This window comes from Sebastes umbrosus, chromosome 20, assembly GCF_015220745.1.
Source record: "Sebastes umbrosus isolate fSebUmb1 chromosome 20, fSebUmb1.pri, whole genome shotgun sequence".
NCBI lineage: Eukaryota > Metazoa > Chordata > Actinopteri > Perciformes > Sebastidae > Sebastes > Sebastes umbrosus.
The window spans coordinates 1,138,488-1,160,880 of NC_051288.1; the positions used below are offsets into that span (position 1 = coordinate 1,138,488).

General features: G+C 45.2%; 1 protein-coding gene across 1 annotated transcript in view; it reads left to right on the forward strand.

The window, feature by feature from the left end:
* The window catches only part of LOC119479174 (myosin-16), a 71,767-nt gene that overhangs the window by 20,356 nt on the left and 29,018 nt on the right, over nucleotides 1-22,393 (forward strand). The window contains 5 exon segments of the mRNA XM_037754466.1: nucleotides 2,953-3,180; nucleotides 6,044-6,148; nucleotides 7,706-7,792; nucleotides 10,701-10,834; nucleotides 18,016-18,106. Coding sequence (XP_037610394.1) covers nucleotides 2,953-3,180; nucleotides 6,044-6,148; nucleotides 7,706-7,792; nucleotides 10,701-10,834; nucleotides 18,016-18,106 — 645 coding nt within the window.

Consider the following 22,393-nt stretch of genomic DNA (forward strand, 5'->3'; position numbering starts at 1 on the left):
GGGGGGTAGCTAAATTTTTTATATGGCTCACCTGTTTAAATTATATTAAGGCTTGAAGTTGTGCATAATTAAGAGTGTGGCCACGTTGAGTGACATGTGGGTGCCATCATGTCCGCTAGCTGTCTGCTATAGATGTCACCTCAGCTAATTTGAGTCCCTGAACTTAACCTCTTGGTATGTTAGTGGTGTTGGTGCGGTGCCTTTTGGAACATTTTTCATTCAAATATGAGACAAATAAGATGGCTTGCTGTGCGGTAATTGTATGCAGGGCAGCCTGCTGGGCTGCTGCTGGATGACCTCCGTACCCACATAATGTCTGTGAAACTTGGCTAAATCCTGAAATACCGGACCGCGGCATTCAATCCTGACTCTTTTTCTATAAACCGATCTGACAGAACAGAGGACTCGAAGAAAAAAAGAGGAGGCGTGTACTTTATGATGAACAACGTTTAACGTTCATGCACACACTGAAGGAGCTGACGGGGTTGCATTTCACTGGAGCTGCAACGTGGCCTTGTATGATTTCATATAACAAATAAATTGACTGATTGAAAAGTCTGCGCTCCAGTTTCCTTCGGTCAGTGAAATTCTAACATTATTATTATTTTATAAAAATGTTAGTACCGATACCACTGGCAACTGGGAGCAATAAGACCACAGGGTTAAAGTTAGCCGGCTACACTTAGTAGCATATAGTCCGTTCTCTTCCATGATATAGCCTAGCTTCTTAGCCTAGCTTGATGGCCTTATTTAGCTTAATAGCTTCGAGCTAGGTTGGGTGTATTTCAACAACCAGGTTTCATTTGGCCACCTCAGCTCCATCCAACTCTCCACCTCTTTGCCCATTTCTGGCTTAGCCAAAGTTTTCACTGCCACGATGGCTACAGCCGGAGCTGCCCACTTTGAGCTTCACTTTGGCTCTTCAGAAACCTATGGATGAAATACGTCCATGTTTTATACAGTCTATGGTCGTAACAGGAACAAGTGTACTTAATAACATAAATGATGGCTCCAGACCATTTGGGTGCTGCAGTGAGCCATACCAGCGAGGAAGCATGTAGGCTAAACTAGGGCCTTGAAACTGCTCAGAGCATATGTACTGCCTCCACACGGCTCTAACATGGAGCCAGTGGCTAGCAGCTAATGGTGCTAACAGCATGAACTGTGCAAACAACGGCAACATTGCTGACAGAGCTCACAGTGGGGGGGAAGCGCTACGCCGTGGTTCTGGTTGGCATTATCAGCGATAACTGCGGCATGAGCAGAGTGCAGAGCGGTGGCCATTAGCTAGCCAGTGGGGCACATTCATGGATGTATTAAGAGAACTGGATGCAGAGTTGGAGGCGGGACCCCGTTCATTCCTACAAAAATTGCTCAGTGGAGCATGAAGCCAAAATGGCTCCACTTCCGACTGGAAAAGTACCCGGATCATCCGGCGATCTTCCGCGTCCAGTGGGCACATCGAACATGCGCAGTAGCGTCTGGCGGGTAATCATGGGGTCCCAACGTCATGGCGTCATCACAGCTTGCGCTCCAGCCTCAGTCTGGGTCTCACTCACATGAACAGAGGAAGGGAAATAATTCTGGATTCAGCTTTTAGTGTGTTTTACAACTTTTAGGAGCTAATGATTTAAATAAGGACTATTAGTGTTCATACTGGGGAGTTGATTCACCTAAAAAAAAATTATAGCTATGGGAAAAAGTTTTTTGGGCCCAATGCATCACGAGACAGACACGGAAGTTGTAGTAACGCCGTTGGCCACTATGAAAAATTGGATCAACGACCGGCGCTTTTCCTGAGGGCTTGTGCACAACCATTCATGGACACAACAGAGAGACAACAAATGCACTAAAAGAGCGCGAACACGTGTGCGCACATGAATGTGAGGTGCACTTAAGGGTCCTGGTTTGGGGGTTTGAAAATATGATCCCCTACGCTAGTGACCGTGTTTAAACTGGTGACTCTTAGCCGAATGTGTGGAGGTTGCTCGTAGTGACGGCAACTGTTGAAAGCATTCAACCATGTAAATCTATTTTATATACATACTCATCTGTATTTATTAGGTACGCCAACCATTTGCGTAAGTTACTACGAGCAACCGTGGACGTTCAGCTGAAAGTCACTAGTTAACACGTTCACTCAATAAACTGAAACACCTGTGTCTCTGAGACGGTCGTGACCCTGTCGGTAATTCCAGTAGAACCTGAGTCCGCTTATGGAATATCAATTCTGACAACTGACCATGCAACAACCAGACATTTTGATGCTGGTAACAGTTTTAATTCCATGTTTAAAGCTTGCTTACTCATCTGGAAGGCTGGGGTAATATTATATTTATATGTTATATTATATATTCTGACTTGAGAGAGGATATAGTTTCATCTTGTGGCAGTAAGATCCTTTTTGTATTAACAAATTGTGTCTCATTATAACTACTGTTTTATTCAGTTAATCCCTTCATATTAATGTTTTATCCTTAGCCTTTTACTAATTATTATAATTTCTTTTTTCACTCTCTCTTTCCTTTAACGCTGTGAACTAGTCTGTCTAACCACTAAAACTACAGTATATTTACTCTTCGGTTATTGTCATATTAGGATAAAATGAAACATTCATGCCACAGGAATTGATAGTAATTTATGACATATAGCAAATTAGTAATTTCAGTGAATGCAACATGATTTTTTTTGTTTTGAGTGCTTAAAAAAGCAAAAATTACAATTTTGTCAATGGTAAATTACTCAATCACAAATTTGTAAATAGTAAAAAATGGGTTGAAAGATGGAATTTATTTTATAACCTTGTGATAGAAAACTAACAAAAACTAGATCTTTAAGCAGGTGTACTGGTTTCCACAGATTCACACAAAGTTGTGTAAAATACAGCAGTAAATCTGAAATATATCGGTTTTTACCAGTTGTAGATCTAAGTCTCTTTGTGTCTGTTTACAGGAGCAGGAGAGTGCACAGGCATCCGAGCAGCGCTGTGTCCAGCTGGAGAAGGCCCAGCGGGAGCTGGAGCGGCAGCTATCAGGCCTGTTGGACCGTCTGGAGGAGGAGGAGGTCTGCTCGGCCCAGCTGGCCCTCCACAGGGACAGGCTGGAGGACGAGTGTGGCAGCCTCAGGAGAGACCTGGATGAACTGGAGAACACCCTGACTGTGGCTGAGCACGACAAACAGGTAGAGCATTATGTGATCTTCGCCATGGGAGAGTCTCCTGGCCAATAGTTGCTACTTCGATGGCACTGACAGTATTATGTCATTAAGTAAATTAAAAACCACAAATTAAAGTTGCAGGGAAATCTTGACCTTGATATTTTAACTGTATAAAAGTAGAGTTGCTCCTAAAAAGGACAAGTTTGACATTTTGTAGGAGGATTTTGTTACCTTTGGAAGGTTCCCCACTTTCCACTAGTACTCATAGGTTAATAGATAACATTCAATTAGCAAACGTTAGCTTGCAAGTAGCCCCGTTTGGGACAGTGGTTAGCTAGCTAGCTATAGCATATAGCATACTCAGCGGGGATTTTGTGAGCTGGAGCCATTTCTGTCCACTTTTTTTCCTTCTCCACTTTATTATGGTACATATGGGAGGACACGTCAAAGAGGAACTCTTGTTCACTCCACAACTCCACCAGTTTCTCCATGTTTACTTTCTACCTCGTTTGCTGCTTCCTGTTTGGTGCTGGAGATCTTACGATAATATTAAACTTGTTTGATTTTATCGTCACTGCATGTAACAAGCGTATATTGACACGCAGTCCCTGGTTTGTCCAGAAATAATGCAAGATGGGTAGGCTATCCCGTGCGTCGGTCTCCGATGCAGAGGGGCACTGACCAAGCGGCTATATCTGACGAGTTGGGAGAGAGAATGTATTGATCCCGCCTGAACTCTTGTAGGAGACAAGTTCTTCCGTGCCATGATGAAGCTCCATCTCTTCTGTGTAGACACTAACAAGCAGAGGCTACTCTGCCATCTCCATTACGGCCCCTCACCAAACCCCTTTATCTGTTTTATTGAGGTGGTACCAAAGGATTAAGATGCTATCTCTGTTCTGGAATGCCACAAGAATGTCCTGTAGGCCTACGCACAACACTGCATATTGTGATAAAGAGTTTTCAGAGATGCAGGGTGGTGTTGATTTAGTCTCTGCAAAGTCACACTGATTAATATGATCTGGGTCATGATGTTAGGTTCTAGGGATGTAAATAATTAACTGTTTAACCGTTAACCGTCATTAAGAATTGTAACCGATTAATCGGTTAAATGGTTAAAAGAAATATTAAAAATGAAATAAAAAGCTGAGCAAAACACAGAGGAGTGGTTTGAAGGAGAAAGGAGAAACAGCCCACTGGTAGTCTGAGCTGGTGTTGCAGACACAGGAAGTTGGCTTGGGTCTTGAGGAGTTGTAGCATTTATTCACAAACAAATAAACTGTACACACACTGCACTGCTATATTCACAGCTAGAACGCCACCGACAACCCCATACTCACTGCCGCCACACACACACGGTCTGTCGAACACTCGCTAACGTTACGACGGGCTGACAGAGTAACGTTACGCCAGGCAGACACACAACTGACAACCTCGCAGCTAAACTAAATGATGCGGTGGAGTCTTTTCCTGGGAAAGTGGCTGCATGTGTCCACGACACTACACGCAGCATCGTGGCTGCTAACACTCCCGGACAGGTGAACTGGGGACTCAGTTGTCTGTTGTGTTCATACACTGCAGCTGGTCATAAATAGTGGATGGGGTTATCGTTGCAGTGTCTTGCTCAAGGACACATCGACATGTGACCTGAGGAGCCGGGGATCGAACCACCAACCTTCCGATTGGTGGACAACCAACCTGCTCTACCCTCTGAGCCACAGCCGCCCTATAAGGTTCTATAGGATACAGAGCATTAATATAGCAGCAAACAACTGTTTGCTATGTAAAGATATAGAGGAGTAATGTCTACCTGAGCAGAGAATGAAGTCTCTCTCCCTCTGTGTATGTTGTAATCAGAGCTTCTCTGTACTTTGTTTACATAGCCAGGCCGGCCGGGCATGCCTTTTAGTGCACGTGAGTCTCTCTGTTGTGTCCCACTGGCTAGCAAATGGCCACTGCTCTGCACTGCACTAATACGGCGGTTAGCCTACCACTGATAGCACCGCTCCGACCCCCCCTCCCACCCACCAGGTAAACACTGTTTGCTCTGTTGCTGTTGTTAGCACTGTTAGCGGCTAGCCACCGGTTCAGCTGTCTCCATGTTGAGAGCCGTGTGGAGGAATTCCGTATGGAGCCTTAAGAACTTGATCCTCTGGCTTTATGAAGGTTTTCTTGGCTAATTGGTCTCCCACGTGGCGAGTGTGAGAGGACTCCTTCACAGTGGAAGCAACAAGACTAGACCTGTGTGATGAGTTGACACAGAACTTTGAAAGAAATGACGTGACCGTGTCTAATATTTATGGTATGCTGTCATAACAGTCATTATGACTAGATATGATGTGTTTGATCCAAAGCAGAATATCTGTCCGTTCTGAAATGTATTGTAAAACAGATATTTGTTGCCCTCCTTGAAGAATAGGCGTACAAATTGATACCACAATATATCATCCCCCAGTCTGCTGGGCTGCATTAGCAGTCCAGTGCTCTAACTGATTTCACACTTCTCTCATTAGGTCCACATGTCCACAATACAATAGGAGCCAGGACATCACATGCAAATAAAGCTTTGATGTCCATAAGAGAGAGGCAAAATAATGATGTCTGTTTATGTCACGTAAGGAGATGAAGCAAAGTCAGAGCCTGCAGATGGAAACCGCTGTATTCACAAGCTGTCATGGCTGCCTGCCCACAAGGAAAACATTCAGAACCACAGAAAGACGGTTTTTCGCAGAACAAAATGTTATGCAGAGAAAGATTACTTTGATACTTTTTGGTTTGGTGATTCACAATATGTATTATCTAATAAGATATAAAGAAAGAACAGAAATTAAATATTTTTTTAAAGTTTGTTGATTTGTTGATGACCATTCTCTCTCTCTCTCTTTAGTTATCAGACAGTGAAGTACGGCGGCTGTTGGAACAGCTTTTTCAGAAGGACGAGGCTGTACAGAAGCTCCAGAAGGAGAAAGACCATCTGGTGGAGCTCAGCCAGGTGAGAGTGCTAAGGTTCACGGTAGGATATTGCTGTACAGTATGCAGTGATACCTTATTAAAGGGCCATTGCAGCAATTTAGTATTGCACTTCTATAAAGTTGGAGGACTTTAGAGAGACAGATGAAAAAATGAATGGCCAAACATGAAGCAGCAGATGCCGAGATATCCTGACTTTTATTCTCTAGTGTAGGTGAAGACACAAATACACTAGATCCTACATTTCCCAGAAATGGAAACAAAAGATAAATGCCACGCCTCCAATTTGTAACATAGACCAACACTGTTTAACAGACGGGCTTCACTAGATACAACCAAGAGGTTTTGGTGCTTCCTTGTAGTTTGTGTTGGAGTCTTTTCTGAACAGCGTAGCCACACGCGAGCGCGCATGGTACACCGACCCACAATGATTTATACGTGCAAGAAGTTACAAACAGTCCCTTTAAGTTTCGTACAGTGTTTCTCACCACACATTGTGTGTGTCCTTGAGGGCTAACATACGTTGAATGCATTTCGTCCTCATAAAACATCTGCAAAGCAGAATTTCAAAATATTTTAACCATGCATTTTTCTTGCACATTCATGCACATGTGCGAGCACAATACATAAAAAACAGTGCCCACCTGTAAAAACATATCCTACCGTGAACTAGTAATCAGAAACTCCAGAGATTACAGGATCTTTAATTCCATTAATTCAAACTCATATTTTCACACAATGTGTATCATGGAAATTGAGATATCACAGCACAAAAAAAAGGTTATTTTCAGACAAAAAGTTGCTTTGACATGAATAGTTAGACTATGCTCATCCAATCTAAATCCAGTTTAAAGGACTGTCGTGACCCTGCGAATCTTAATCATATCTACTTGCACTTAGACAGCATGTGAAGCTGTTTGGCTTTATTTGTGATTATTTATTAGTATTATCGACAGCGAGTATAGAGGGATACCTCACGTGCTGCTTGACTGAGAATGAAACATCAGTTGAGGAGAATAGAACCATATGGCCTGTGGACCCGCCAAAAGTGGCACTCACGATAAATGTGCTCCCCATCAGACACATAGCTCTCTCCACTCTGAAAAGTAGAGCAGATGCTTTGAAATCTAAAGAAATCTTAACCCTCAACAACCTCATCACACTCTCTGGCAGAAATAAGAGGCCCTGTTCACTAAGTCCTCACAGATGCTTTGACCAACAGTAGCAGTCTGCATCATTATGTAACCTGTGGGAGCCTCATTATCTTCCTACTATTTGTTGAACATGTGTCAGGTTATGGATGTAGTCTGGAATACAAAGACAAGCGTGTGAAAAAAGATGAATGGAGTTAGTATTAGAGCTGTACCAGTGAGTTTAGTGTTCCAACGCAGAGAGAAAATCTCTGATCCGTCAGATCAAACTGGGGATCACTTCTGACATTTTCTTTGCAATCCAATAACTCCTATCATTCCAAGCACCAATGTGGCAGACAGATGGATGTGAGGCAACGCTATGGTGGATCAATGATTAAGGGACACATGTGCGGCCCAGGCTCTAACATGTTCTTTCCCCCCTAAAGGGGGCCATTGAAGACCTGCAGAGCGAAGAGGAGAAGGTGAACCTGCTGACCAAAGAGAAAACCAAGCTAAAGATGCAAGCTGAAGATGTAAGCTCATATTATGTTTATTTATTGTATTGCTCATACTATATACAATATTTATTTTTTAAGATACCCCCGCGACAACGTAGTCGGGGGTATATAGCGCTCTGCGTGTCCGTCTTTCCATCCTTCCGTCTGTTCTCGTGTCACACTTTAGTTTCCGGAGCAGAACTCGAAACTATTTAACTTAGGAACTTCTAATTTGGTATGATGGTTGACAGTGTGGTCTAGTTGTGTTTGGTATGACGGTTGACAGTGTGGTCTAGTTGTGTTTGGTATGACAGTTGACAGTGTGGTCTAGTTGTGTTTGGTATGACGGTTGACAGTGTGGTCTAGTTGTGTTTGGTATGACGGTTGACAGTGTGGTCTAGTTGTGTTTGGTATGACGGTTGACAGTGTGGTCTAGTTGTGTTTGGTATGACGGTTAACAGTGTGGTCTAGTTGTGTTTGGTCTGATGGTTGACAGTGTGGTCTAGTTGTGTTTGGTCTGATGGTTGACAGTGTGGTCTAGTTGTGTTTGGTATGATGGTTGACAGTGTGGTCTAGTTGTGTTTGGTATGATGGTTGACAGTGTGGTCTAGTTGTGTTTGGTATGATGGTTGACAGTGTGGTCTAGTTGTGTTTGGTATGACGGTTGACAGTGTGGTCTAGTTGTGTTTGGTGTGATGGTTGACAGTGTGGTCTAGTTGTGTTTGGTATGATGGTTAACAGTGTGGTCTAGTTGTGTTTGGTATGATGGTTAACAGTGTGGTTTAGTTGTGTTTGGTATGATGGTTGACAGTGTGGTCTAGTTGTGTTTGGTGTGATGGTTGACAGTGTGGTCTAGTTGTGTTTGGTATGATGGTTGACAGTGTGGTCTAGTTGTGTTTGGTATGATGGTTGACAGTGTGGTCTAGTTGTGTTTGGTATGATGGTTGACAGTGTGGTCTAGTTGTGTTTGGTATGACGGTTGACAGTGTGGTCTAGTTGTGTTTGGTGTGATGGTTGACAGTGTGGTCTAGTTGTGTTTGGTATGATGGTTGACAGTGTGGTCTAGTTGTGTTTGGTATGATGGTTGACAGTGTGGTCTAGTTGTGTTTGGTATGATGGTTGACAGTGTGGTCTAGTTGTGTTTGGACTGATGGTTTACAATGTGGTCTAGTTGTGTTTGGTATGATGGTTGACAGTGTGGTCCAGTTGTGTTTGGTCTGATGGGTTACAGTGTGGTCTAGTTGTGTTTGGTATGATGGTTAACAGTGTGGTCTAGTTGTTTGGTATGATGGTTAACAGTGTGGTCTAGTTGTTTGGTATGATGGTTAACAGTGTGGTCTAGTTGTGTTTGGTCTGATGGTTGACAGTGTGGTCTAGTTGTGTTTGGTCTGATGGTTGACAGTGTGGTCTAGTTGTGTTTGGTCTGATGGTTAACAGTGTGGTCTAGTTGTGTTTGGTCTGATGGTTGACAGTGTGGTCTAGTTGTGTTTGGTATGATGGTTGACAGTGTGGTCTAGTTGTGTTGGTATGATGCTTGACAGTGTGGTCTAGTTGTGTTTGGTCTGATGGTTTACAGTGTGGTCTAGTTGTGTTTGGTATGATGGTTGACAGTGTGGTCTAGTTGTGTTTGGTATGATGGTTGACAGTGTGGTCTAGTTGTGTTTGGTCTGATGGTTGACAGTGTGGTCTAGTTGTGTTTGGTCTGATGGTTAACAGTGTGGTCTAGTTGTGTTTGGTATGATGGTTAACAGTGTGGTCTAGTTGTGTTTGGTCTGATGGTTAATAGTGTGGTCTAGTTGTGTTTGGTCTGATGGTTGACAGTGTGGTCTAGTTGTGTTTGGTATGATGGTTGACAGTGTGGTCTAGTTGTGTTTGGTATGATGGTTGACAGTGTGGTCTAGTTGTGTTTGGTATGATGGTTGACAGTGTGGTCTAGTTGTGTTTGGTATGATGGTTAACAGTGTGGTCTAGTTGTGTTTGGTCTGATGGTTAACAGTGTGGTCTAGTTGTGTTTGATATGATGGTTGACAGTGTGGTCTAGTTGTGTTTGGTATGATGGTTGACAGTGTGGTCTAGTTGTGTTTGGTCTGATGGGTTACAGTGTGGTCTAGTTGTGTTTGGTATGATGGTTAACAGTGTGATCTAGTTGTGTTTGGTATGATGGTTAACAGTGTGGTCTAGTTGTGTTTGGTCTGATGGGTTACAGTGTGGTCTAGTTGTGTTTGGTATGATGGTTAACAGTGTGGTCTAGTTGTGTTTGGTCTGATGGTTTACAGTGTGGTCTAGTTGTGTTTGGTATGATGGTTGACAGTGTGGTCTAGTTGTGCCTTTCGGGGGTTAGCGGCTAACGTGTTTATTCACACACCCACCAGACATGAACGTTAGGACACAACACTAGCATTCATGTTCTTTCTCCAACTTCTGAGAAAAAATATCCGGCTCTTGTTGCTAAAAGCCCCACTGTCCACGCACCAGCTGGTCACTAACTAGAAACAAACAGTTAAACAGTAATAATACAAGTTCCTACACAGTATAAATTCTACAATAATTGAGTAATTGATTAAACTTCAAATCAGAGGTAGATTATACTGACTGGACTATATTAAAGGTCAGTACAAGACCAGAATATTGGTCTAACCTTTGCATCCAACAGAACACATAAAATAATGTAATATTGTAACAGTGCTTATGAACCAACTATTAGACAATAATATGAGGAATGGAAACTTAATGTTTTTTGACTTAATTGTAACCCAGTTAGCCAAGAGGCCTTGGCATATCATTGAATACATGTACTTTTATGTAGCTAGTTCAGCTCAGTTTCAGTTTATTCACAAACAATTAAAATAAATGTAACCCTTCTTTCAACTGTACCTTTTGCAGCTGTATTGCATTCTGATTGTATTTTGTATCTTGTCCTTCCTGTTCCATTGTTTGTATTCAGTTGGACTACCAGCTGGAGCAGGAGCGCCGTCAGCGTGGCGAGCTGGAGAAGAGCAGGAGGAATAGCAGAGCTACACAGGAGAGTCTGGGAGGGATGGAGAAGAATAGGAGTGGGCTGGAAGACCTCATCAAAAGGTCAAAGACACACACACACACACACTAGCATTTTAGATTTACAGTATGTGAAAAAAATCCAAGAGTTGTCATTAGCTTGCATAACAAAATAATAGTTGTTTAGCTGGTTGTCATGTTCTTTTCTCAAAAGAAAAGAACATGACAAGCAGCTAAACAGCTATTAGAGTTGACAGAGAAATACTGTAGCTCTGAAGCTGAATTAAATTCTGGTATTGGCTTGTGAAAATCACAGCTATCACTGTTAGCTAGCGAGGTCAGTCCACCGCTTTGCTCCAGACTGAATTATCTTAACTATTGGATGGATTCCCATTCAGTTTTATACACTCATCTATGTCCCAGAAGATTAGTGCTAAATTTGTTGATCACATGACTTTCATCCACATCTACCTCACACAATTTTGTACAGACATCGATTGTGCTCAACAACTATTTGATGGATTTCCATGAAATGTGGTTCAGACATTCATGCTCCCCTCAACTGTAACAACTTTGGTGATTCCTAAACTTTTCATTTAGCGCCATCATCAGGTCTAAATACCAGCAAAACTAATGACGTTCCCATCAGCCTCAGCTACAGCTAGTGTTTAGTGGTGCTAATTAGCAAATGTTAGCATGCTAACACGCTAAATTACAATGGTGACCATGGTAAACATTTGACTTGTCAAACATTAGCATGTTAGCATTGTCCTGTTAGCATGCTGATATTAGCATTTAGCTCAAACTGCACTGCTGTGTCTTTAAGTAGAGCCTCACAGAGCTGCTAGCATGCTGGAGACTCTTTGATATTCTTTCCTATTACTGTTCGTCATTTTTCCAAACAGTCTTAACTTTCTCTAAACTTTAAGTGTAATTATCACAACTGTTTGATGGGACATCACAATTCTATTGCATGTCTGCTATAAACACTTCATTCATGCTTCTAAACCAGTTATTGTGTCAGTAAACTGGCCAACGCTACTACAATGAAAAGTAGTTTAGTCATTGTGTGAGCCGTAGGCTACTGGTCAACATATTTAGGTGTTTTTTTTCACCACAGCAGTCAACCTGGACATGTTTCTAATATAGTGCAGATCTCTTTTTTGTTCTACTTTTTGTTGACACTGACTTGTTTCTGTACTATAAGAATGTCAGTTTTGTCTAGCTGAAGGCTGTTGTGTAACGTACTGAGCTTTTTAGATTCCCATTTCAACAGCAGGTAAAAGTTTACTGAAAGACGATAGGTCTACTGTGGTACACAGAAACAGGATATGCACATTTGCATGCAGGGTCTGAAATGAACTTTTTTCACTTCCTGCCACTGTGGTCAGTAAGTATTTCTTTTGTCTTCCACTCAGAAATTTAATTATATACATGGTAAATTACAGTGTTTGAATTACACCGTAGCTTCTGGGGGAGTCCTATTTTTGGGGGGAGGGAGGGTAGTGTACACAGTACTGTACTGTACTTTGTTATGGTAATCTATAGTGGTTATTTGCATAAAAACACAATTTAAATGATTATGATTAATCTAATATTTGCTTTGATTAAAAAAATTCTTGGTAAGTTGTTATGAAGTTAAACAGGTCATAATTCTCTCTCTAATATCTATTTTATATTGATGTGAAAACATCTCCTTCAAACAACTGGATTTATTCAAGTTTCTCTCCAAAAACTACATTTTACGAGATTACATTTGAACACATCATGAAAACGTAATTTACCTTCACCCAATAGTCATTTTTACTGCTTGAATGTCTCATAATAATAACTCAATGGCACCTTAACGTTAACGTTAGTATTTCCGTTATTTAACCAGTCAGGACTGTGCTGCTAATGGCTGCTAACAGCTAACGTTACTAACTCTCCTCCTGCTGATTTCAACACAGATTTGTTGTCCACAGTGTCTCATTATCAGGTATAAATAGGGTGCGTCCCCTCAGGTATAGTAGCGCCATGCTGTTGAGTGCTTTTTCTCTCCGCCGTGGCTCCAGTCCAAAACAAACTGAAACATGATACAGCGTGCGTATATGCATTGTGCATGTGTAACTGTGGGAAAGCATCAATAAGAGGAATCGATAGTCACGGAGGCATGAGATGCCAAGGAATCTGACAACTAGGAACTGGTTCTCTGTTCCTATCACTAGAGTTTTCCCTGCCTGCCAAAGTGGCAGGTGTCCTGATGATTTCACCCGCCACTGCCAATAATTGACCTGCATTTGGCGGGTGCTAATTTCAGACCCTGTTTGTATGTATACAGCACATTTATTTGTGTAACAATTTGTTACATGTACTGTAAACAGAAAAGTCACATACATCCATCCATCCATCCATCCATCCATCTTCAACCGCTTATCCGGGATCGGGTCGCGGGGGCAACAGCTCCAGCAGGGGACCCCAAACTTCCCTTTCCCGGGCCACATTAACCAGCTCTGACTGGGGGATCCCGAGGCGTTCCCAGGCCAGAGTAGAGATATAATCTCTCCACCTAGTCCTGGGTCTTCCCCGTGGTCTCCTCCCAGCTGGTCGTGCCTGGAACACCTCCCAAGGGAGGCGCCCAGGAGGCATCCGTGCTAGATGCCCGAACCACCTCAACTGGCTCCTTTCGACGCAAAGGAGCAAGGACTCTACTCCGAGTCCCTCACGGATGACTGAGCTTCTTACCCTATCTCTAAGGGAGACGCCAGCCACCCTCCTGAGGAAACCCATTTCGGCCGCTTGCACCCGCGACCTCGTTCTTTCAGTCATGACCCAACCCTCATGACCATAGGTGAGAGTAGGAACGAAGATTGAACGGTAGATCGAGAGCTTTGCCTTCCGGATCAGCTCTCTTTTCGTCACAACGGTGCGGTAAAGCGAATGCAATACCGCCCCTGCTGCTCCGATTCTCCGACCAATCTCACGTTCCATCGTCCCCTCACTCGCGAACAAGACCCCGAGATACTTAAACTCCTTCACTTGGGGTAAGGACTCATTCCCTACCCGGAGTAGGCAATCCACCGGTTTCCTGCTGAGAACCATGGCCTCAGATTTAGAGGTGCTGATTCTCATCCCGACTGCGTCACACTCGGCTGCGAACCGATCCAGTGAGTGCTGGAGGTCGCAGACCGATGATGCCAACAGGACCACATCATCTGCAAAAAGCAGCGATGAGATCCTCAGCACACCGATCTGCAAACCCTCCTCCACCCGACTACGCCTCGATATCCTGTCCATGAATATCACGAACAGGATTGGTGACAAAGCGCAGCCCTGGCGGAGGCCAACCCCCACCGGAAACGAGTCCGACTTACTGCCGAGGATCCGAACACAGCTCTCGCTTTGGGCGTACAGGGATTGGATGGCCCTGAGAAGTGCCCCCCTCACCCCATACTCCCGCAGCACCCCCCACAGTATCTCCCGGGGGACCCGGTCATATGCCTTCTCCAAGTCCACAAAACACATGTAGACTGGATGGGCATACTCCCAGGCCCCCTCCAGGATCCTTGCGAGAGTGAAGAGCTGGTCCGTTGTTCCACGGCCAGGACGGAATCCGCATTGTTCCTCTTCGATCTGAGGTTCGACTATCGGCCGAACCCTCCTTTCCAGCACCTTGGAGTAGACTTTACCAGGGAGGCTGAGCAGTGTGATACCCCTGTAATTGGCACACACTCTCTGGTCCCCCTTTTTGAAAAGGGGAACCACCACCCCGGTCTGCCACTCCTTAGGCACTGTCACTGACTTCCACGCGGTGTTGAAGAGACGTGTCATCCAAGACAGCCCCTCCCCACCCAGAGCCTTCAGCATTTCTGGGCAGATCTCATCAACCCCCGGGGCTTTGCCACTGTGGAGTTGTTTGACTACCTCAGTGACTTCCACCAGGGTAATTGATGATGGTCCCCCATCAGCTTCCAGCTCTGCCTCTACCATAGAGGGCCTATTGGTCGGATTCAGAAGTTCCTCAAAGTGCTCCTTCCACCGCCCGATTACCTCCTCAGTTGAGGTCAACAGTGTCCCATCCTTACTGTACACAGCTTGGATGGTTCCCCGTTTCCCCCTCCTAAGGTGCCGGATGGTTTTCCAGAAGCACTTTGGTGCCGACCGAAAGTCCTTCTCCATGGCTGCTCCGAACTCCTCCCACACCCGCTGCTTTGCCTCCGTCACGGCAGTGGCTGCTGCTCTTCGGGCCCGTCGGTACCCTGCAACTGCCTCCGGAGACCTCCGAGATAACATATCCCGGAAGGCCTCCTTCTTCAGTCGGACGGCTTCCCTGACCACCGGTGTCCACCACGGTGTTCGAGGGTTGCCGCCCCTTGAGGCACCTAAGACCTTAAAACCACAGCTCACCGCCGCAGCTTCAGCAATGGAAGCTTTGAACATCGTCCACTCGGGTTCAATGCCCCCAACCTCCACAGGGATGCCAGAAAAGCTCCGCCGGAGGTGTGAGTTGAAGATCTCTCGGACAGGGGCCTCCTCCAGATGTTCCCAGTTCACCCTCACTACGCGTTTGGGCTTACCAGGTCTGTCCAGAGTCTTCCCCCACCCTCTGACCCAACTCACCACCAGATGGTGATCAGTTGACAGCTCCGACCCTCTCTTCACCCGAGTGTCCAAAACATGCGGCCTCAGATCAGATGATACGATTACAAAATCGATCATCGACCTTCGGCCTAGGGTGCTCTGGTACCACGTACACTTATGAGCATCCTTATGTTCGAACATGGTGTTCGTTATGGACAATCCATGACTAGCACAGAAGTCCAACAACAAACGACCACTCGGGTTTAGATCAGGGAGGCCGTTCCTCCCAATCACGCCACTCCAGGTGTCTCCATCGTTGCCCACGTGCGCGTTGAAGTCTCCCAGGAGAACTATGGAGTCCCCTACTGGAGCCCCATACAGGACTCCATTCAGGGTCTCCAAGAAGGCCGAATACTCCGAACTGCTGTTTGGTGCATACGCACAAACAACAGTCAGAGTTTTCCCCCCCATAACCCGAAGGCGTAGGGAGGCGACCCTCTCGTCCACCGGGGTAAACTCCAACGTAGCGGCACTCAGCCGGGGATTTGTGAGTATCCCCACACCCGCCCGGCGCCTCACACCATGGGCAACTCCAGAGAAGAATAGAGTCCAACCCCTATCCAAGAGTACGGTTCCAGAACCGAGGCTGTGCGTAGAGGTAAGCCCTACCAGATCCAACTGATAGCGCTCCACCTCCCGCACAAGCTCCGGCTCCTTCCCCCACAGAGAGGTGACGTTCCACGTCCCCAGAGCCAGCCTCTGCCGCCCGGGTCCAGTCCGTCGAGGTCCCTGGCCTTCACTGCCACCCGTGTGGCAGCGCACCCGACCCAAGCGGTTCTTCCCGCAGGTGGTGAGCCCACAGGATGGAGAGGAGGGGGGTACCACGTTCCTTTTTCGGGGTATCCCCGGCCGGGCTCCGTGGCAAGCCCGGCCACCAGACGCTCGTTGACGGGCCCTCCGTCTGGGCCTGGCTCCAGACGTGGGCCCCGGGCTTCCTCCGGGCCGGGTAACTCCTCCTCTGCCTCGTGTCGTCATTGGGTTTTTTGTGAACCATTCTTAGTCCGGCCCCTCACCTAAGACCAATTTGCCATGGGAGACCCTACCAGGAGCACGAGGCTCCAGACAACACAGCCCTCAGGGTCATAGGGACACACAAACCTCTCCACCACGTTAAGGTGATGGTTCCCGGAGAGGATACATACAGTGAACAGAAAATTTGCCACAAAATGACATCTATATCAAAAGTAAGTTAAGCAAAAAACAACAAATTGTACCTCCTCACAGTACATAACACCATGTAATGAATCTTTGTGCAATATAGGTGTATGTCTGACAGATTTTGATAAATGAATGGATCATTTTGCATGTGACGGCTCAAACGATGAAAGAATGTTTAGAAGTTGTGAAGAGGACGACAGTTTCACTGAGAATCAACTCATCAGGTTTGATCAGCAAGACGTGCACGTGGTTATTGTACTGATTCTTTTGCACACATGTGTCAAAATACGTGCAATTTGAATGAATGAGAAATTTGAATCTGTTGCGAACAGTTAATTACTTGTTTAGATATTTGAACTTATTGTTTTGAGAAAAATAATTATAATTCAAGAACTGAGTCAAAGCGAACGAGAGAAACTATAAATGATAACGCATTGGTTTAGTAACCATGAGCATGCTGTGTACTGTGGGATTCTCTATAACTTGTAATCAGTCATGAAGCAGTAAAAAAAAGATGATGAGTAAACCGTCAGTGATCATAAGGGAAAACACCAACATAAATGTAGACCTTTTCAGGTCTACATTTATGCCAGCTATGATCTACTGTAGGCTTTAAAGGTACCTCATAAACATTTATATTAGCCTACAAAAAAAGAAAAGAGCACAGTCAAATGATTTTTATGAGATTTTCTCTAGTAGTACTAGAACTCATGCATGTGACAACAAGTCTTATCTACAACCCCCTGAAATGAGAGCTGCTCTGATCGTACATATTAACCTCGGGAGGAGACAAACTGATGGACTTCAAAAAGTTCTTGACATTCTGATATGAAGCTCCTGTCCTGGGGGGCTGGACTGTGAGGCTATAGTATGGAATATAGCTGCTCCACAGTCCAGTTACCTCCACTTTGAGGTGTACGCCCCCCCGGCATTCAACAACGGCCCAACATGTTGCTATCCGCCCTCAGTAATATGAGAGCAAATGGAATCATTCACTGTACTTTACCTCGCAGCACCAATCAGCTAACACACACACACACACACACACACACTGAGCACACTGATTACTGAACAATACTATCTCCAACATGAAGTTAAAACTTGTTCTCTTTGGCATCAAAGACCCTCTCTCTCAGTGAGCATTAATACAGGGAGTGACTCACCTTGTTACCAGGTGTGCTGTGTTTTCCAAACAGTCTGTAGGGAATATGAAATCTGTCACTCAGTTTGACTCCGCTCCAAACTCAAATAATATTTATTCACATTATGTTTGGATCAAAAAGCATGCTGCCAAAGCCTAGACAGTACATTCAGGTAATAACACGTACAATGAATCCATAAATCTTCAGAATGAAAGCACCCTGCATGCCTTTATCACATCAAAATGATTGCATCTTTCTGTGATGGGTCAGCTCGGGCTGCTTGTGTTTTCTAGAACAAGTTTGTGATATCGATGGAGATTGTTGATTATCTGTTTGTCTCTGCAGGAAGGACCTGGAGATCAGCAGTACCAGCTCCAAACTAGAGGCAGAAGAGGCCCTCAACATTGGACTGCAGAGAAAGAGCAAGGAGCTCCAGGTCAGACCCTCTAGTCTGTTAACATATGCAGTATAGTACATGATCATAGTACAGTATGCATCTAGTGTGTGTATTACCAGGCTGTAGTACTTGAGTATCGATCTTGAGTCTGGTCTCAAGTCTTGCACTCGTCTTGGACTCGTGCCTTGTTGGACTCGGACTTGTCTTGGTCTCGGGCTCGGCTATTGAGAACTGTTTAAGTGGCAGCTGATTTGGGATCAGTTGTACAGAATGTTGCCTGGTTCTACACAATGTCTCCCCTGTATGCATTCAACGGTGCAGTGCCACTGGTAAAAATCTCCCCAAATGCGTTGTGGGCCACCACGGTAACAAAAATAACTGTAGTTCTATGAGAGTAAGAGAGAGTGAGACGGCGCGAGGTAGAAACATCAGTAGCAAATATCGGATCAAATTCAAGGTTTACGTTAGACTGTAACGGTCCTCAAACCTGAATTCTATGTATTGATTAGTTTGATGTTAGAAGATCAATATTGTTTATAGATCCTAACTCATTAATCACTATATTAGCACTGGAAAGACATTATTGTCGATCATGGTCTTGAACAGGACTCAATTATCTCTGGACTCGGTCTTGACTGGGTCTCGACTGCCTTAGGACTTGGTCTTGACTCGGACTCGACTGGACCTGGTCTTGGACTTGACTTGGACTAGATTAATCGTGCTTTTGCTGTCGCTGCTCCTAAACTATGGAACAAGTTCCCCCCTGATATATGCACTGTCACTTTAAAATCTAAGCTCAAGACTTTTTCATTTAGATTGGCTTTTAATACCTAGTAGCTCTGTGACATTTTCCCTGCGCTTATTATGTACCTTTTTATGATTTTATGATATGTTATATTATTATTATATTATTTATTAAACTAAAACATTTATACTAAACTTGGCTCCCACATACCGGCCCCTAATTGTGCTCTTAACTGGAGACAATTACCAAAATATACAACATGTGGAGACAAAGAAATTAAAGTCCCTCTGTGTAAACAGTCTTCATTCTTCGTTGCTTGATTTACTGTTTACCTCAACTACTACACTGTGTGCCAGAGTTTACCAGCACATACTGTAGCACCTAGATATAGTACAGTATGAGTACTGCCTTGAAGTTCCTCATCTCCTTACCGACCTTGAGTGGAGAGAGTGTAGCGCTCAACTCTTTCCTCTTATGACACAAGCTCAGCAGAGTGCTCTAAACCTTAAGCATCCAAGCAACTGCTTTCATAAGGCGAATCCAGGAAGAGAAGTACTGCATGAACTTCATTACTGCATCCCTTTGGTCTTCCGCTGCAGTAGCACCGACCACGGCGTTCCTAACCTCTGGGTCCTCCGTGGTTAGGTCCCCAGGGTGGTCCAAGTTCTCAGGCCAATCATCCATAGGCTCGGTGAGAAAGCCCGGCCCCTGTAACCAAGTGTGCCTTTGGATGAATTTATTTGCTTTGAGTCCCCTTGATGCATAGTCTGCAGGGTTCAGTGAAGTGTTAACATATCTCCACTGACATGGTTCAGAGATCTTCAAAATGGTTTCCACTCGGTTAGCGACGAAAGTGCGGAATCTGCTCTTTCTGTTTCTGATATACCTCAGCACAGTTGTGCTATCTGACCAAAACACTGACTGTTGGAGTTGCAGCTGCAGTTCCGATTTCAACATCTTGTCCATGCGGGCAGCCATGGTGGCGGCGGTGAGCTCCATGCGTGGGATAGTCATGGGCTTGAGTGGAGCCACTCTGGCCTTCCCCATGACAAATGCACAATGGACTTCGTTGCTGCTGTTCTTCTGTAGCAAGTAGCTAACTGTCCCGTAACCTTCTTCGCTAGCGTCAGCAAAGTGGTGCAGTTGGCTCATTACTATTTCACCAAAGCCTGCAGGCTTGAAACACCTAGGGACTCTGATGTCCTCTAGCTGGTGAAGCTCTGTCTTCCAAGCAAACCACTCACATGCAAGCTCATCAGGTATCGGGACATCCCAGCCTAGCTTCAGTCTGCAGAGCTTTTGCAGGATTCCCTTCACTTGGAGCACGACTGGTGCCAAGATACCCAATGGATCATAAACAGAGCTCACAATGGATAGGATGTTTCTCCTGGTGGGTGCTTTGTCCGGCATGATGATCTTGAACCTGAAGCTGTCGGACTGGATACACCAATGAACTCCCAAAGCTCTCTCTATGGGAAGCGCATCCCTATCCAGGTCAAGGTCTTTAACTTCTGTTGCCATTTCCTCTTCGGGGATAGCAGATAGCACAGCCCTGCTGTTGCTTACCCATTTGGTGAGTCTGAAGCCACCCTTTCCACATACAGCTCTCAAGGTGTGGTACAACAACACTGCCTCTTCTTCCGATTGGACTGATTTAAGGCAGTCGTCCACATAGAAGTTGTGCAGCACCGTGTCAACTGCTTGGATGTTGGACTGATCTCTGCTGTCCTCTGCACATTTCCTCAGGGCATAGCTGGCGCAGCTAGGCAAGGAGGTAGCACCGAACAAGTGCACCACCATCTTGTACTCCACCAACTCCTGACTGATATCGCCTGATGTCCACCAGAGGAACCGGAGAAGGTCAGAGTCCTCCTCTGGCACCTTCACCTGGTGGAACATCGCTTCCACATCGGCCATGACTGCCACTTCCTCTTCCCTGAACCTGGTGATGACACCAAGGAGGGTGCTGGTGAGATTTGGTCCCTGTAGCAACTGGTCATTCAAAGTGGTGCCCTGGTATGATGCTCCGCAATCAAAGACCACTCTGATCTTCTGCTTCTTGGGGTGATAAACCCCGTGGTGCGGCAGGTACCAAACTTTACCATCGTCGCGGCTGATATCCTTTCTGGGTACCTTCACGGCATAACCCCTTTCAATCATACCACCCAAGAATGCCGAGTACTCTGCATGAAATTTTGGATTCTTCACAAACTTCCGCCTTAAGTTCAGAGCCCGTTGCTCAGCTACCTTACGGTTGTTGGGCATCTTCATGTCCTTGTTCCTCAATGGCAGGGCGATGCTGTAATGTCCCTCCACAAGTCTAGCTGACTGTGAGGCCATGTCAAGGAACTGAAGATCTTCTCTGGACATCTCCAGCTTCTCATCTTGCTTGCACTCTGGGAAGTCGTTCTTAAACTGCTGACTTCAGAGTTCATCCAGTCTCGTAACTGATATACGGTTGGCTGAAACCTGTATCAGCCTACTTGTTGTACTGTGACCAGTGTCTGCCCGGAGAGGTCCATTGACAGTCCAGCCGAGCCATGTTCTTACAGCATATGGACCGTCATTTACACTGGCAATGACCTCCCAGGGTTCCATAGCCTTGGGCGCATTAGTCCCAATAAGCAGTCCTATATCTGCATCTATTTTCGGGAGTATCACCTGCTGAAGGTGAGGCCACTTGTCGACGTCCTCTTGCAAAGGAATGTTACCTTTAGTTGCTGGAATGGTCCTCTGGGCGTATGTATCTGGGAGCTTGAGAAAATCGTTGCAGCCTAAGCTGCTCACTTCCAAGCCAGACACCATGTGGCTGTTAACGATCTTTTTCTCCCCCATGGTCTTAAGTAAGATTTGTGTCTTTCTGCCTGTCAGGCTGAGCTCTTTCATTAGCTCCTCAGTACAGAAGCAGGCGGTACTGCCAGGGTCAAGGAAAGCGTAAGTCGTTTTTACCCTTTGGCCCTTGCCGGTCTTGACTTGAACTGGGACTATTGCTAAGATGCTCTCGGTGTTCTCAGCACTTGTTGCTCCACAAGTTGTTGTATCTGTTCCCACAAACCCACTTACGACCGATGCTGTCAGTCTTTCGTCATTTTCCTGTGACTCCCCTTCAGGCTTTACCTCTTTGTTCGTACCATTGTTTTTGGCCTTCATGTGCAACACTGTAGGGTGTGACTGCATGCAGACTTGGCAGCTCATTCTCTCCTTACATGATTTACTCATGTGCCCCTGTTTCAGACAGCTGAAGCACAAACCTTTTGCTCGTAAGAAGTCAATCTTTTCTTTATGAAGAGACTTCTTCATCTTCTTGCACTGTTCCATAGCATGTTCTCCACCCTGACAGAAGAGACAGGGTGTGGAAAATGCACAGACTAGGCTACCGTTGACTTTACGTTCTGGTTTAGACTTGGGACTCACTGCTTGATTACTGGCGATAGTTGCAGCTGTGGTGAAGCCTCTGTTGCTACCACTTCTCCTATGCAACCTCTCGTCCACTTGCCCTTTAGGTTGGCTCTTTGAGGAAAAGTCCTTTATGTCACCAAACAGTGGATGCAAGGCTTCCTTCGCTTGCTTGTTGACAAAGT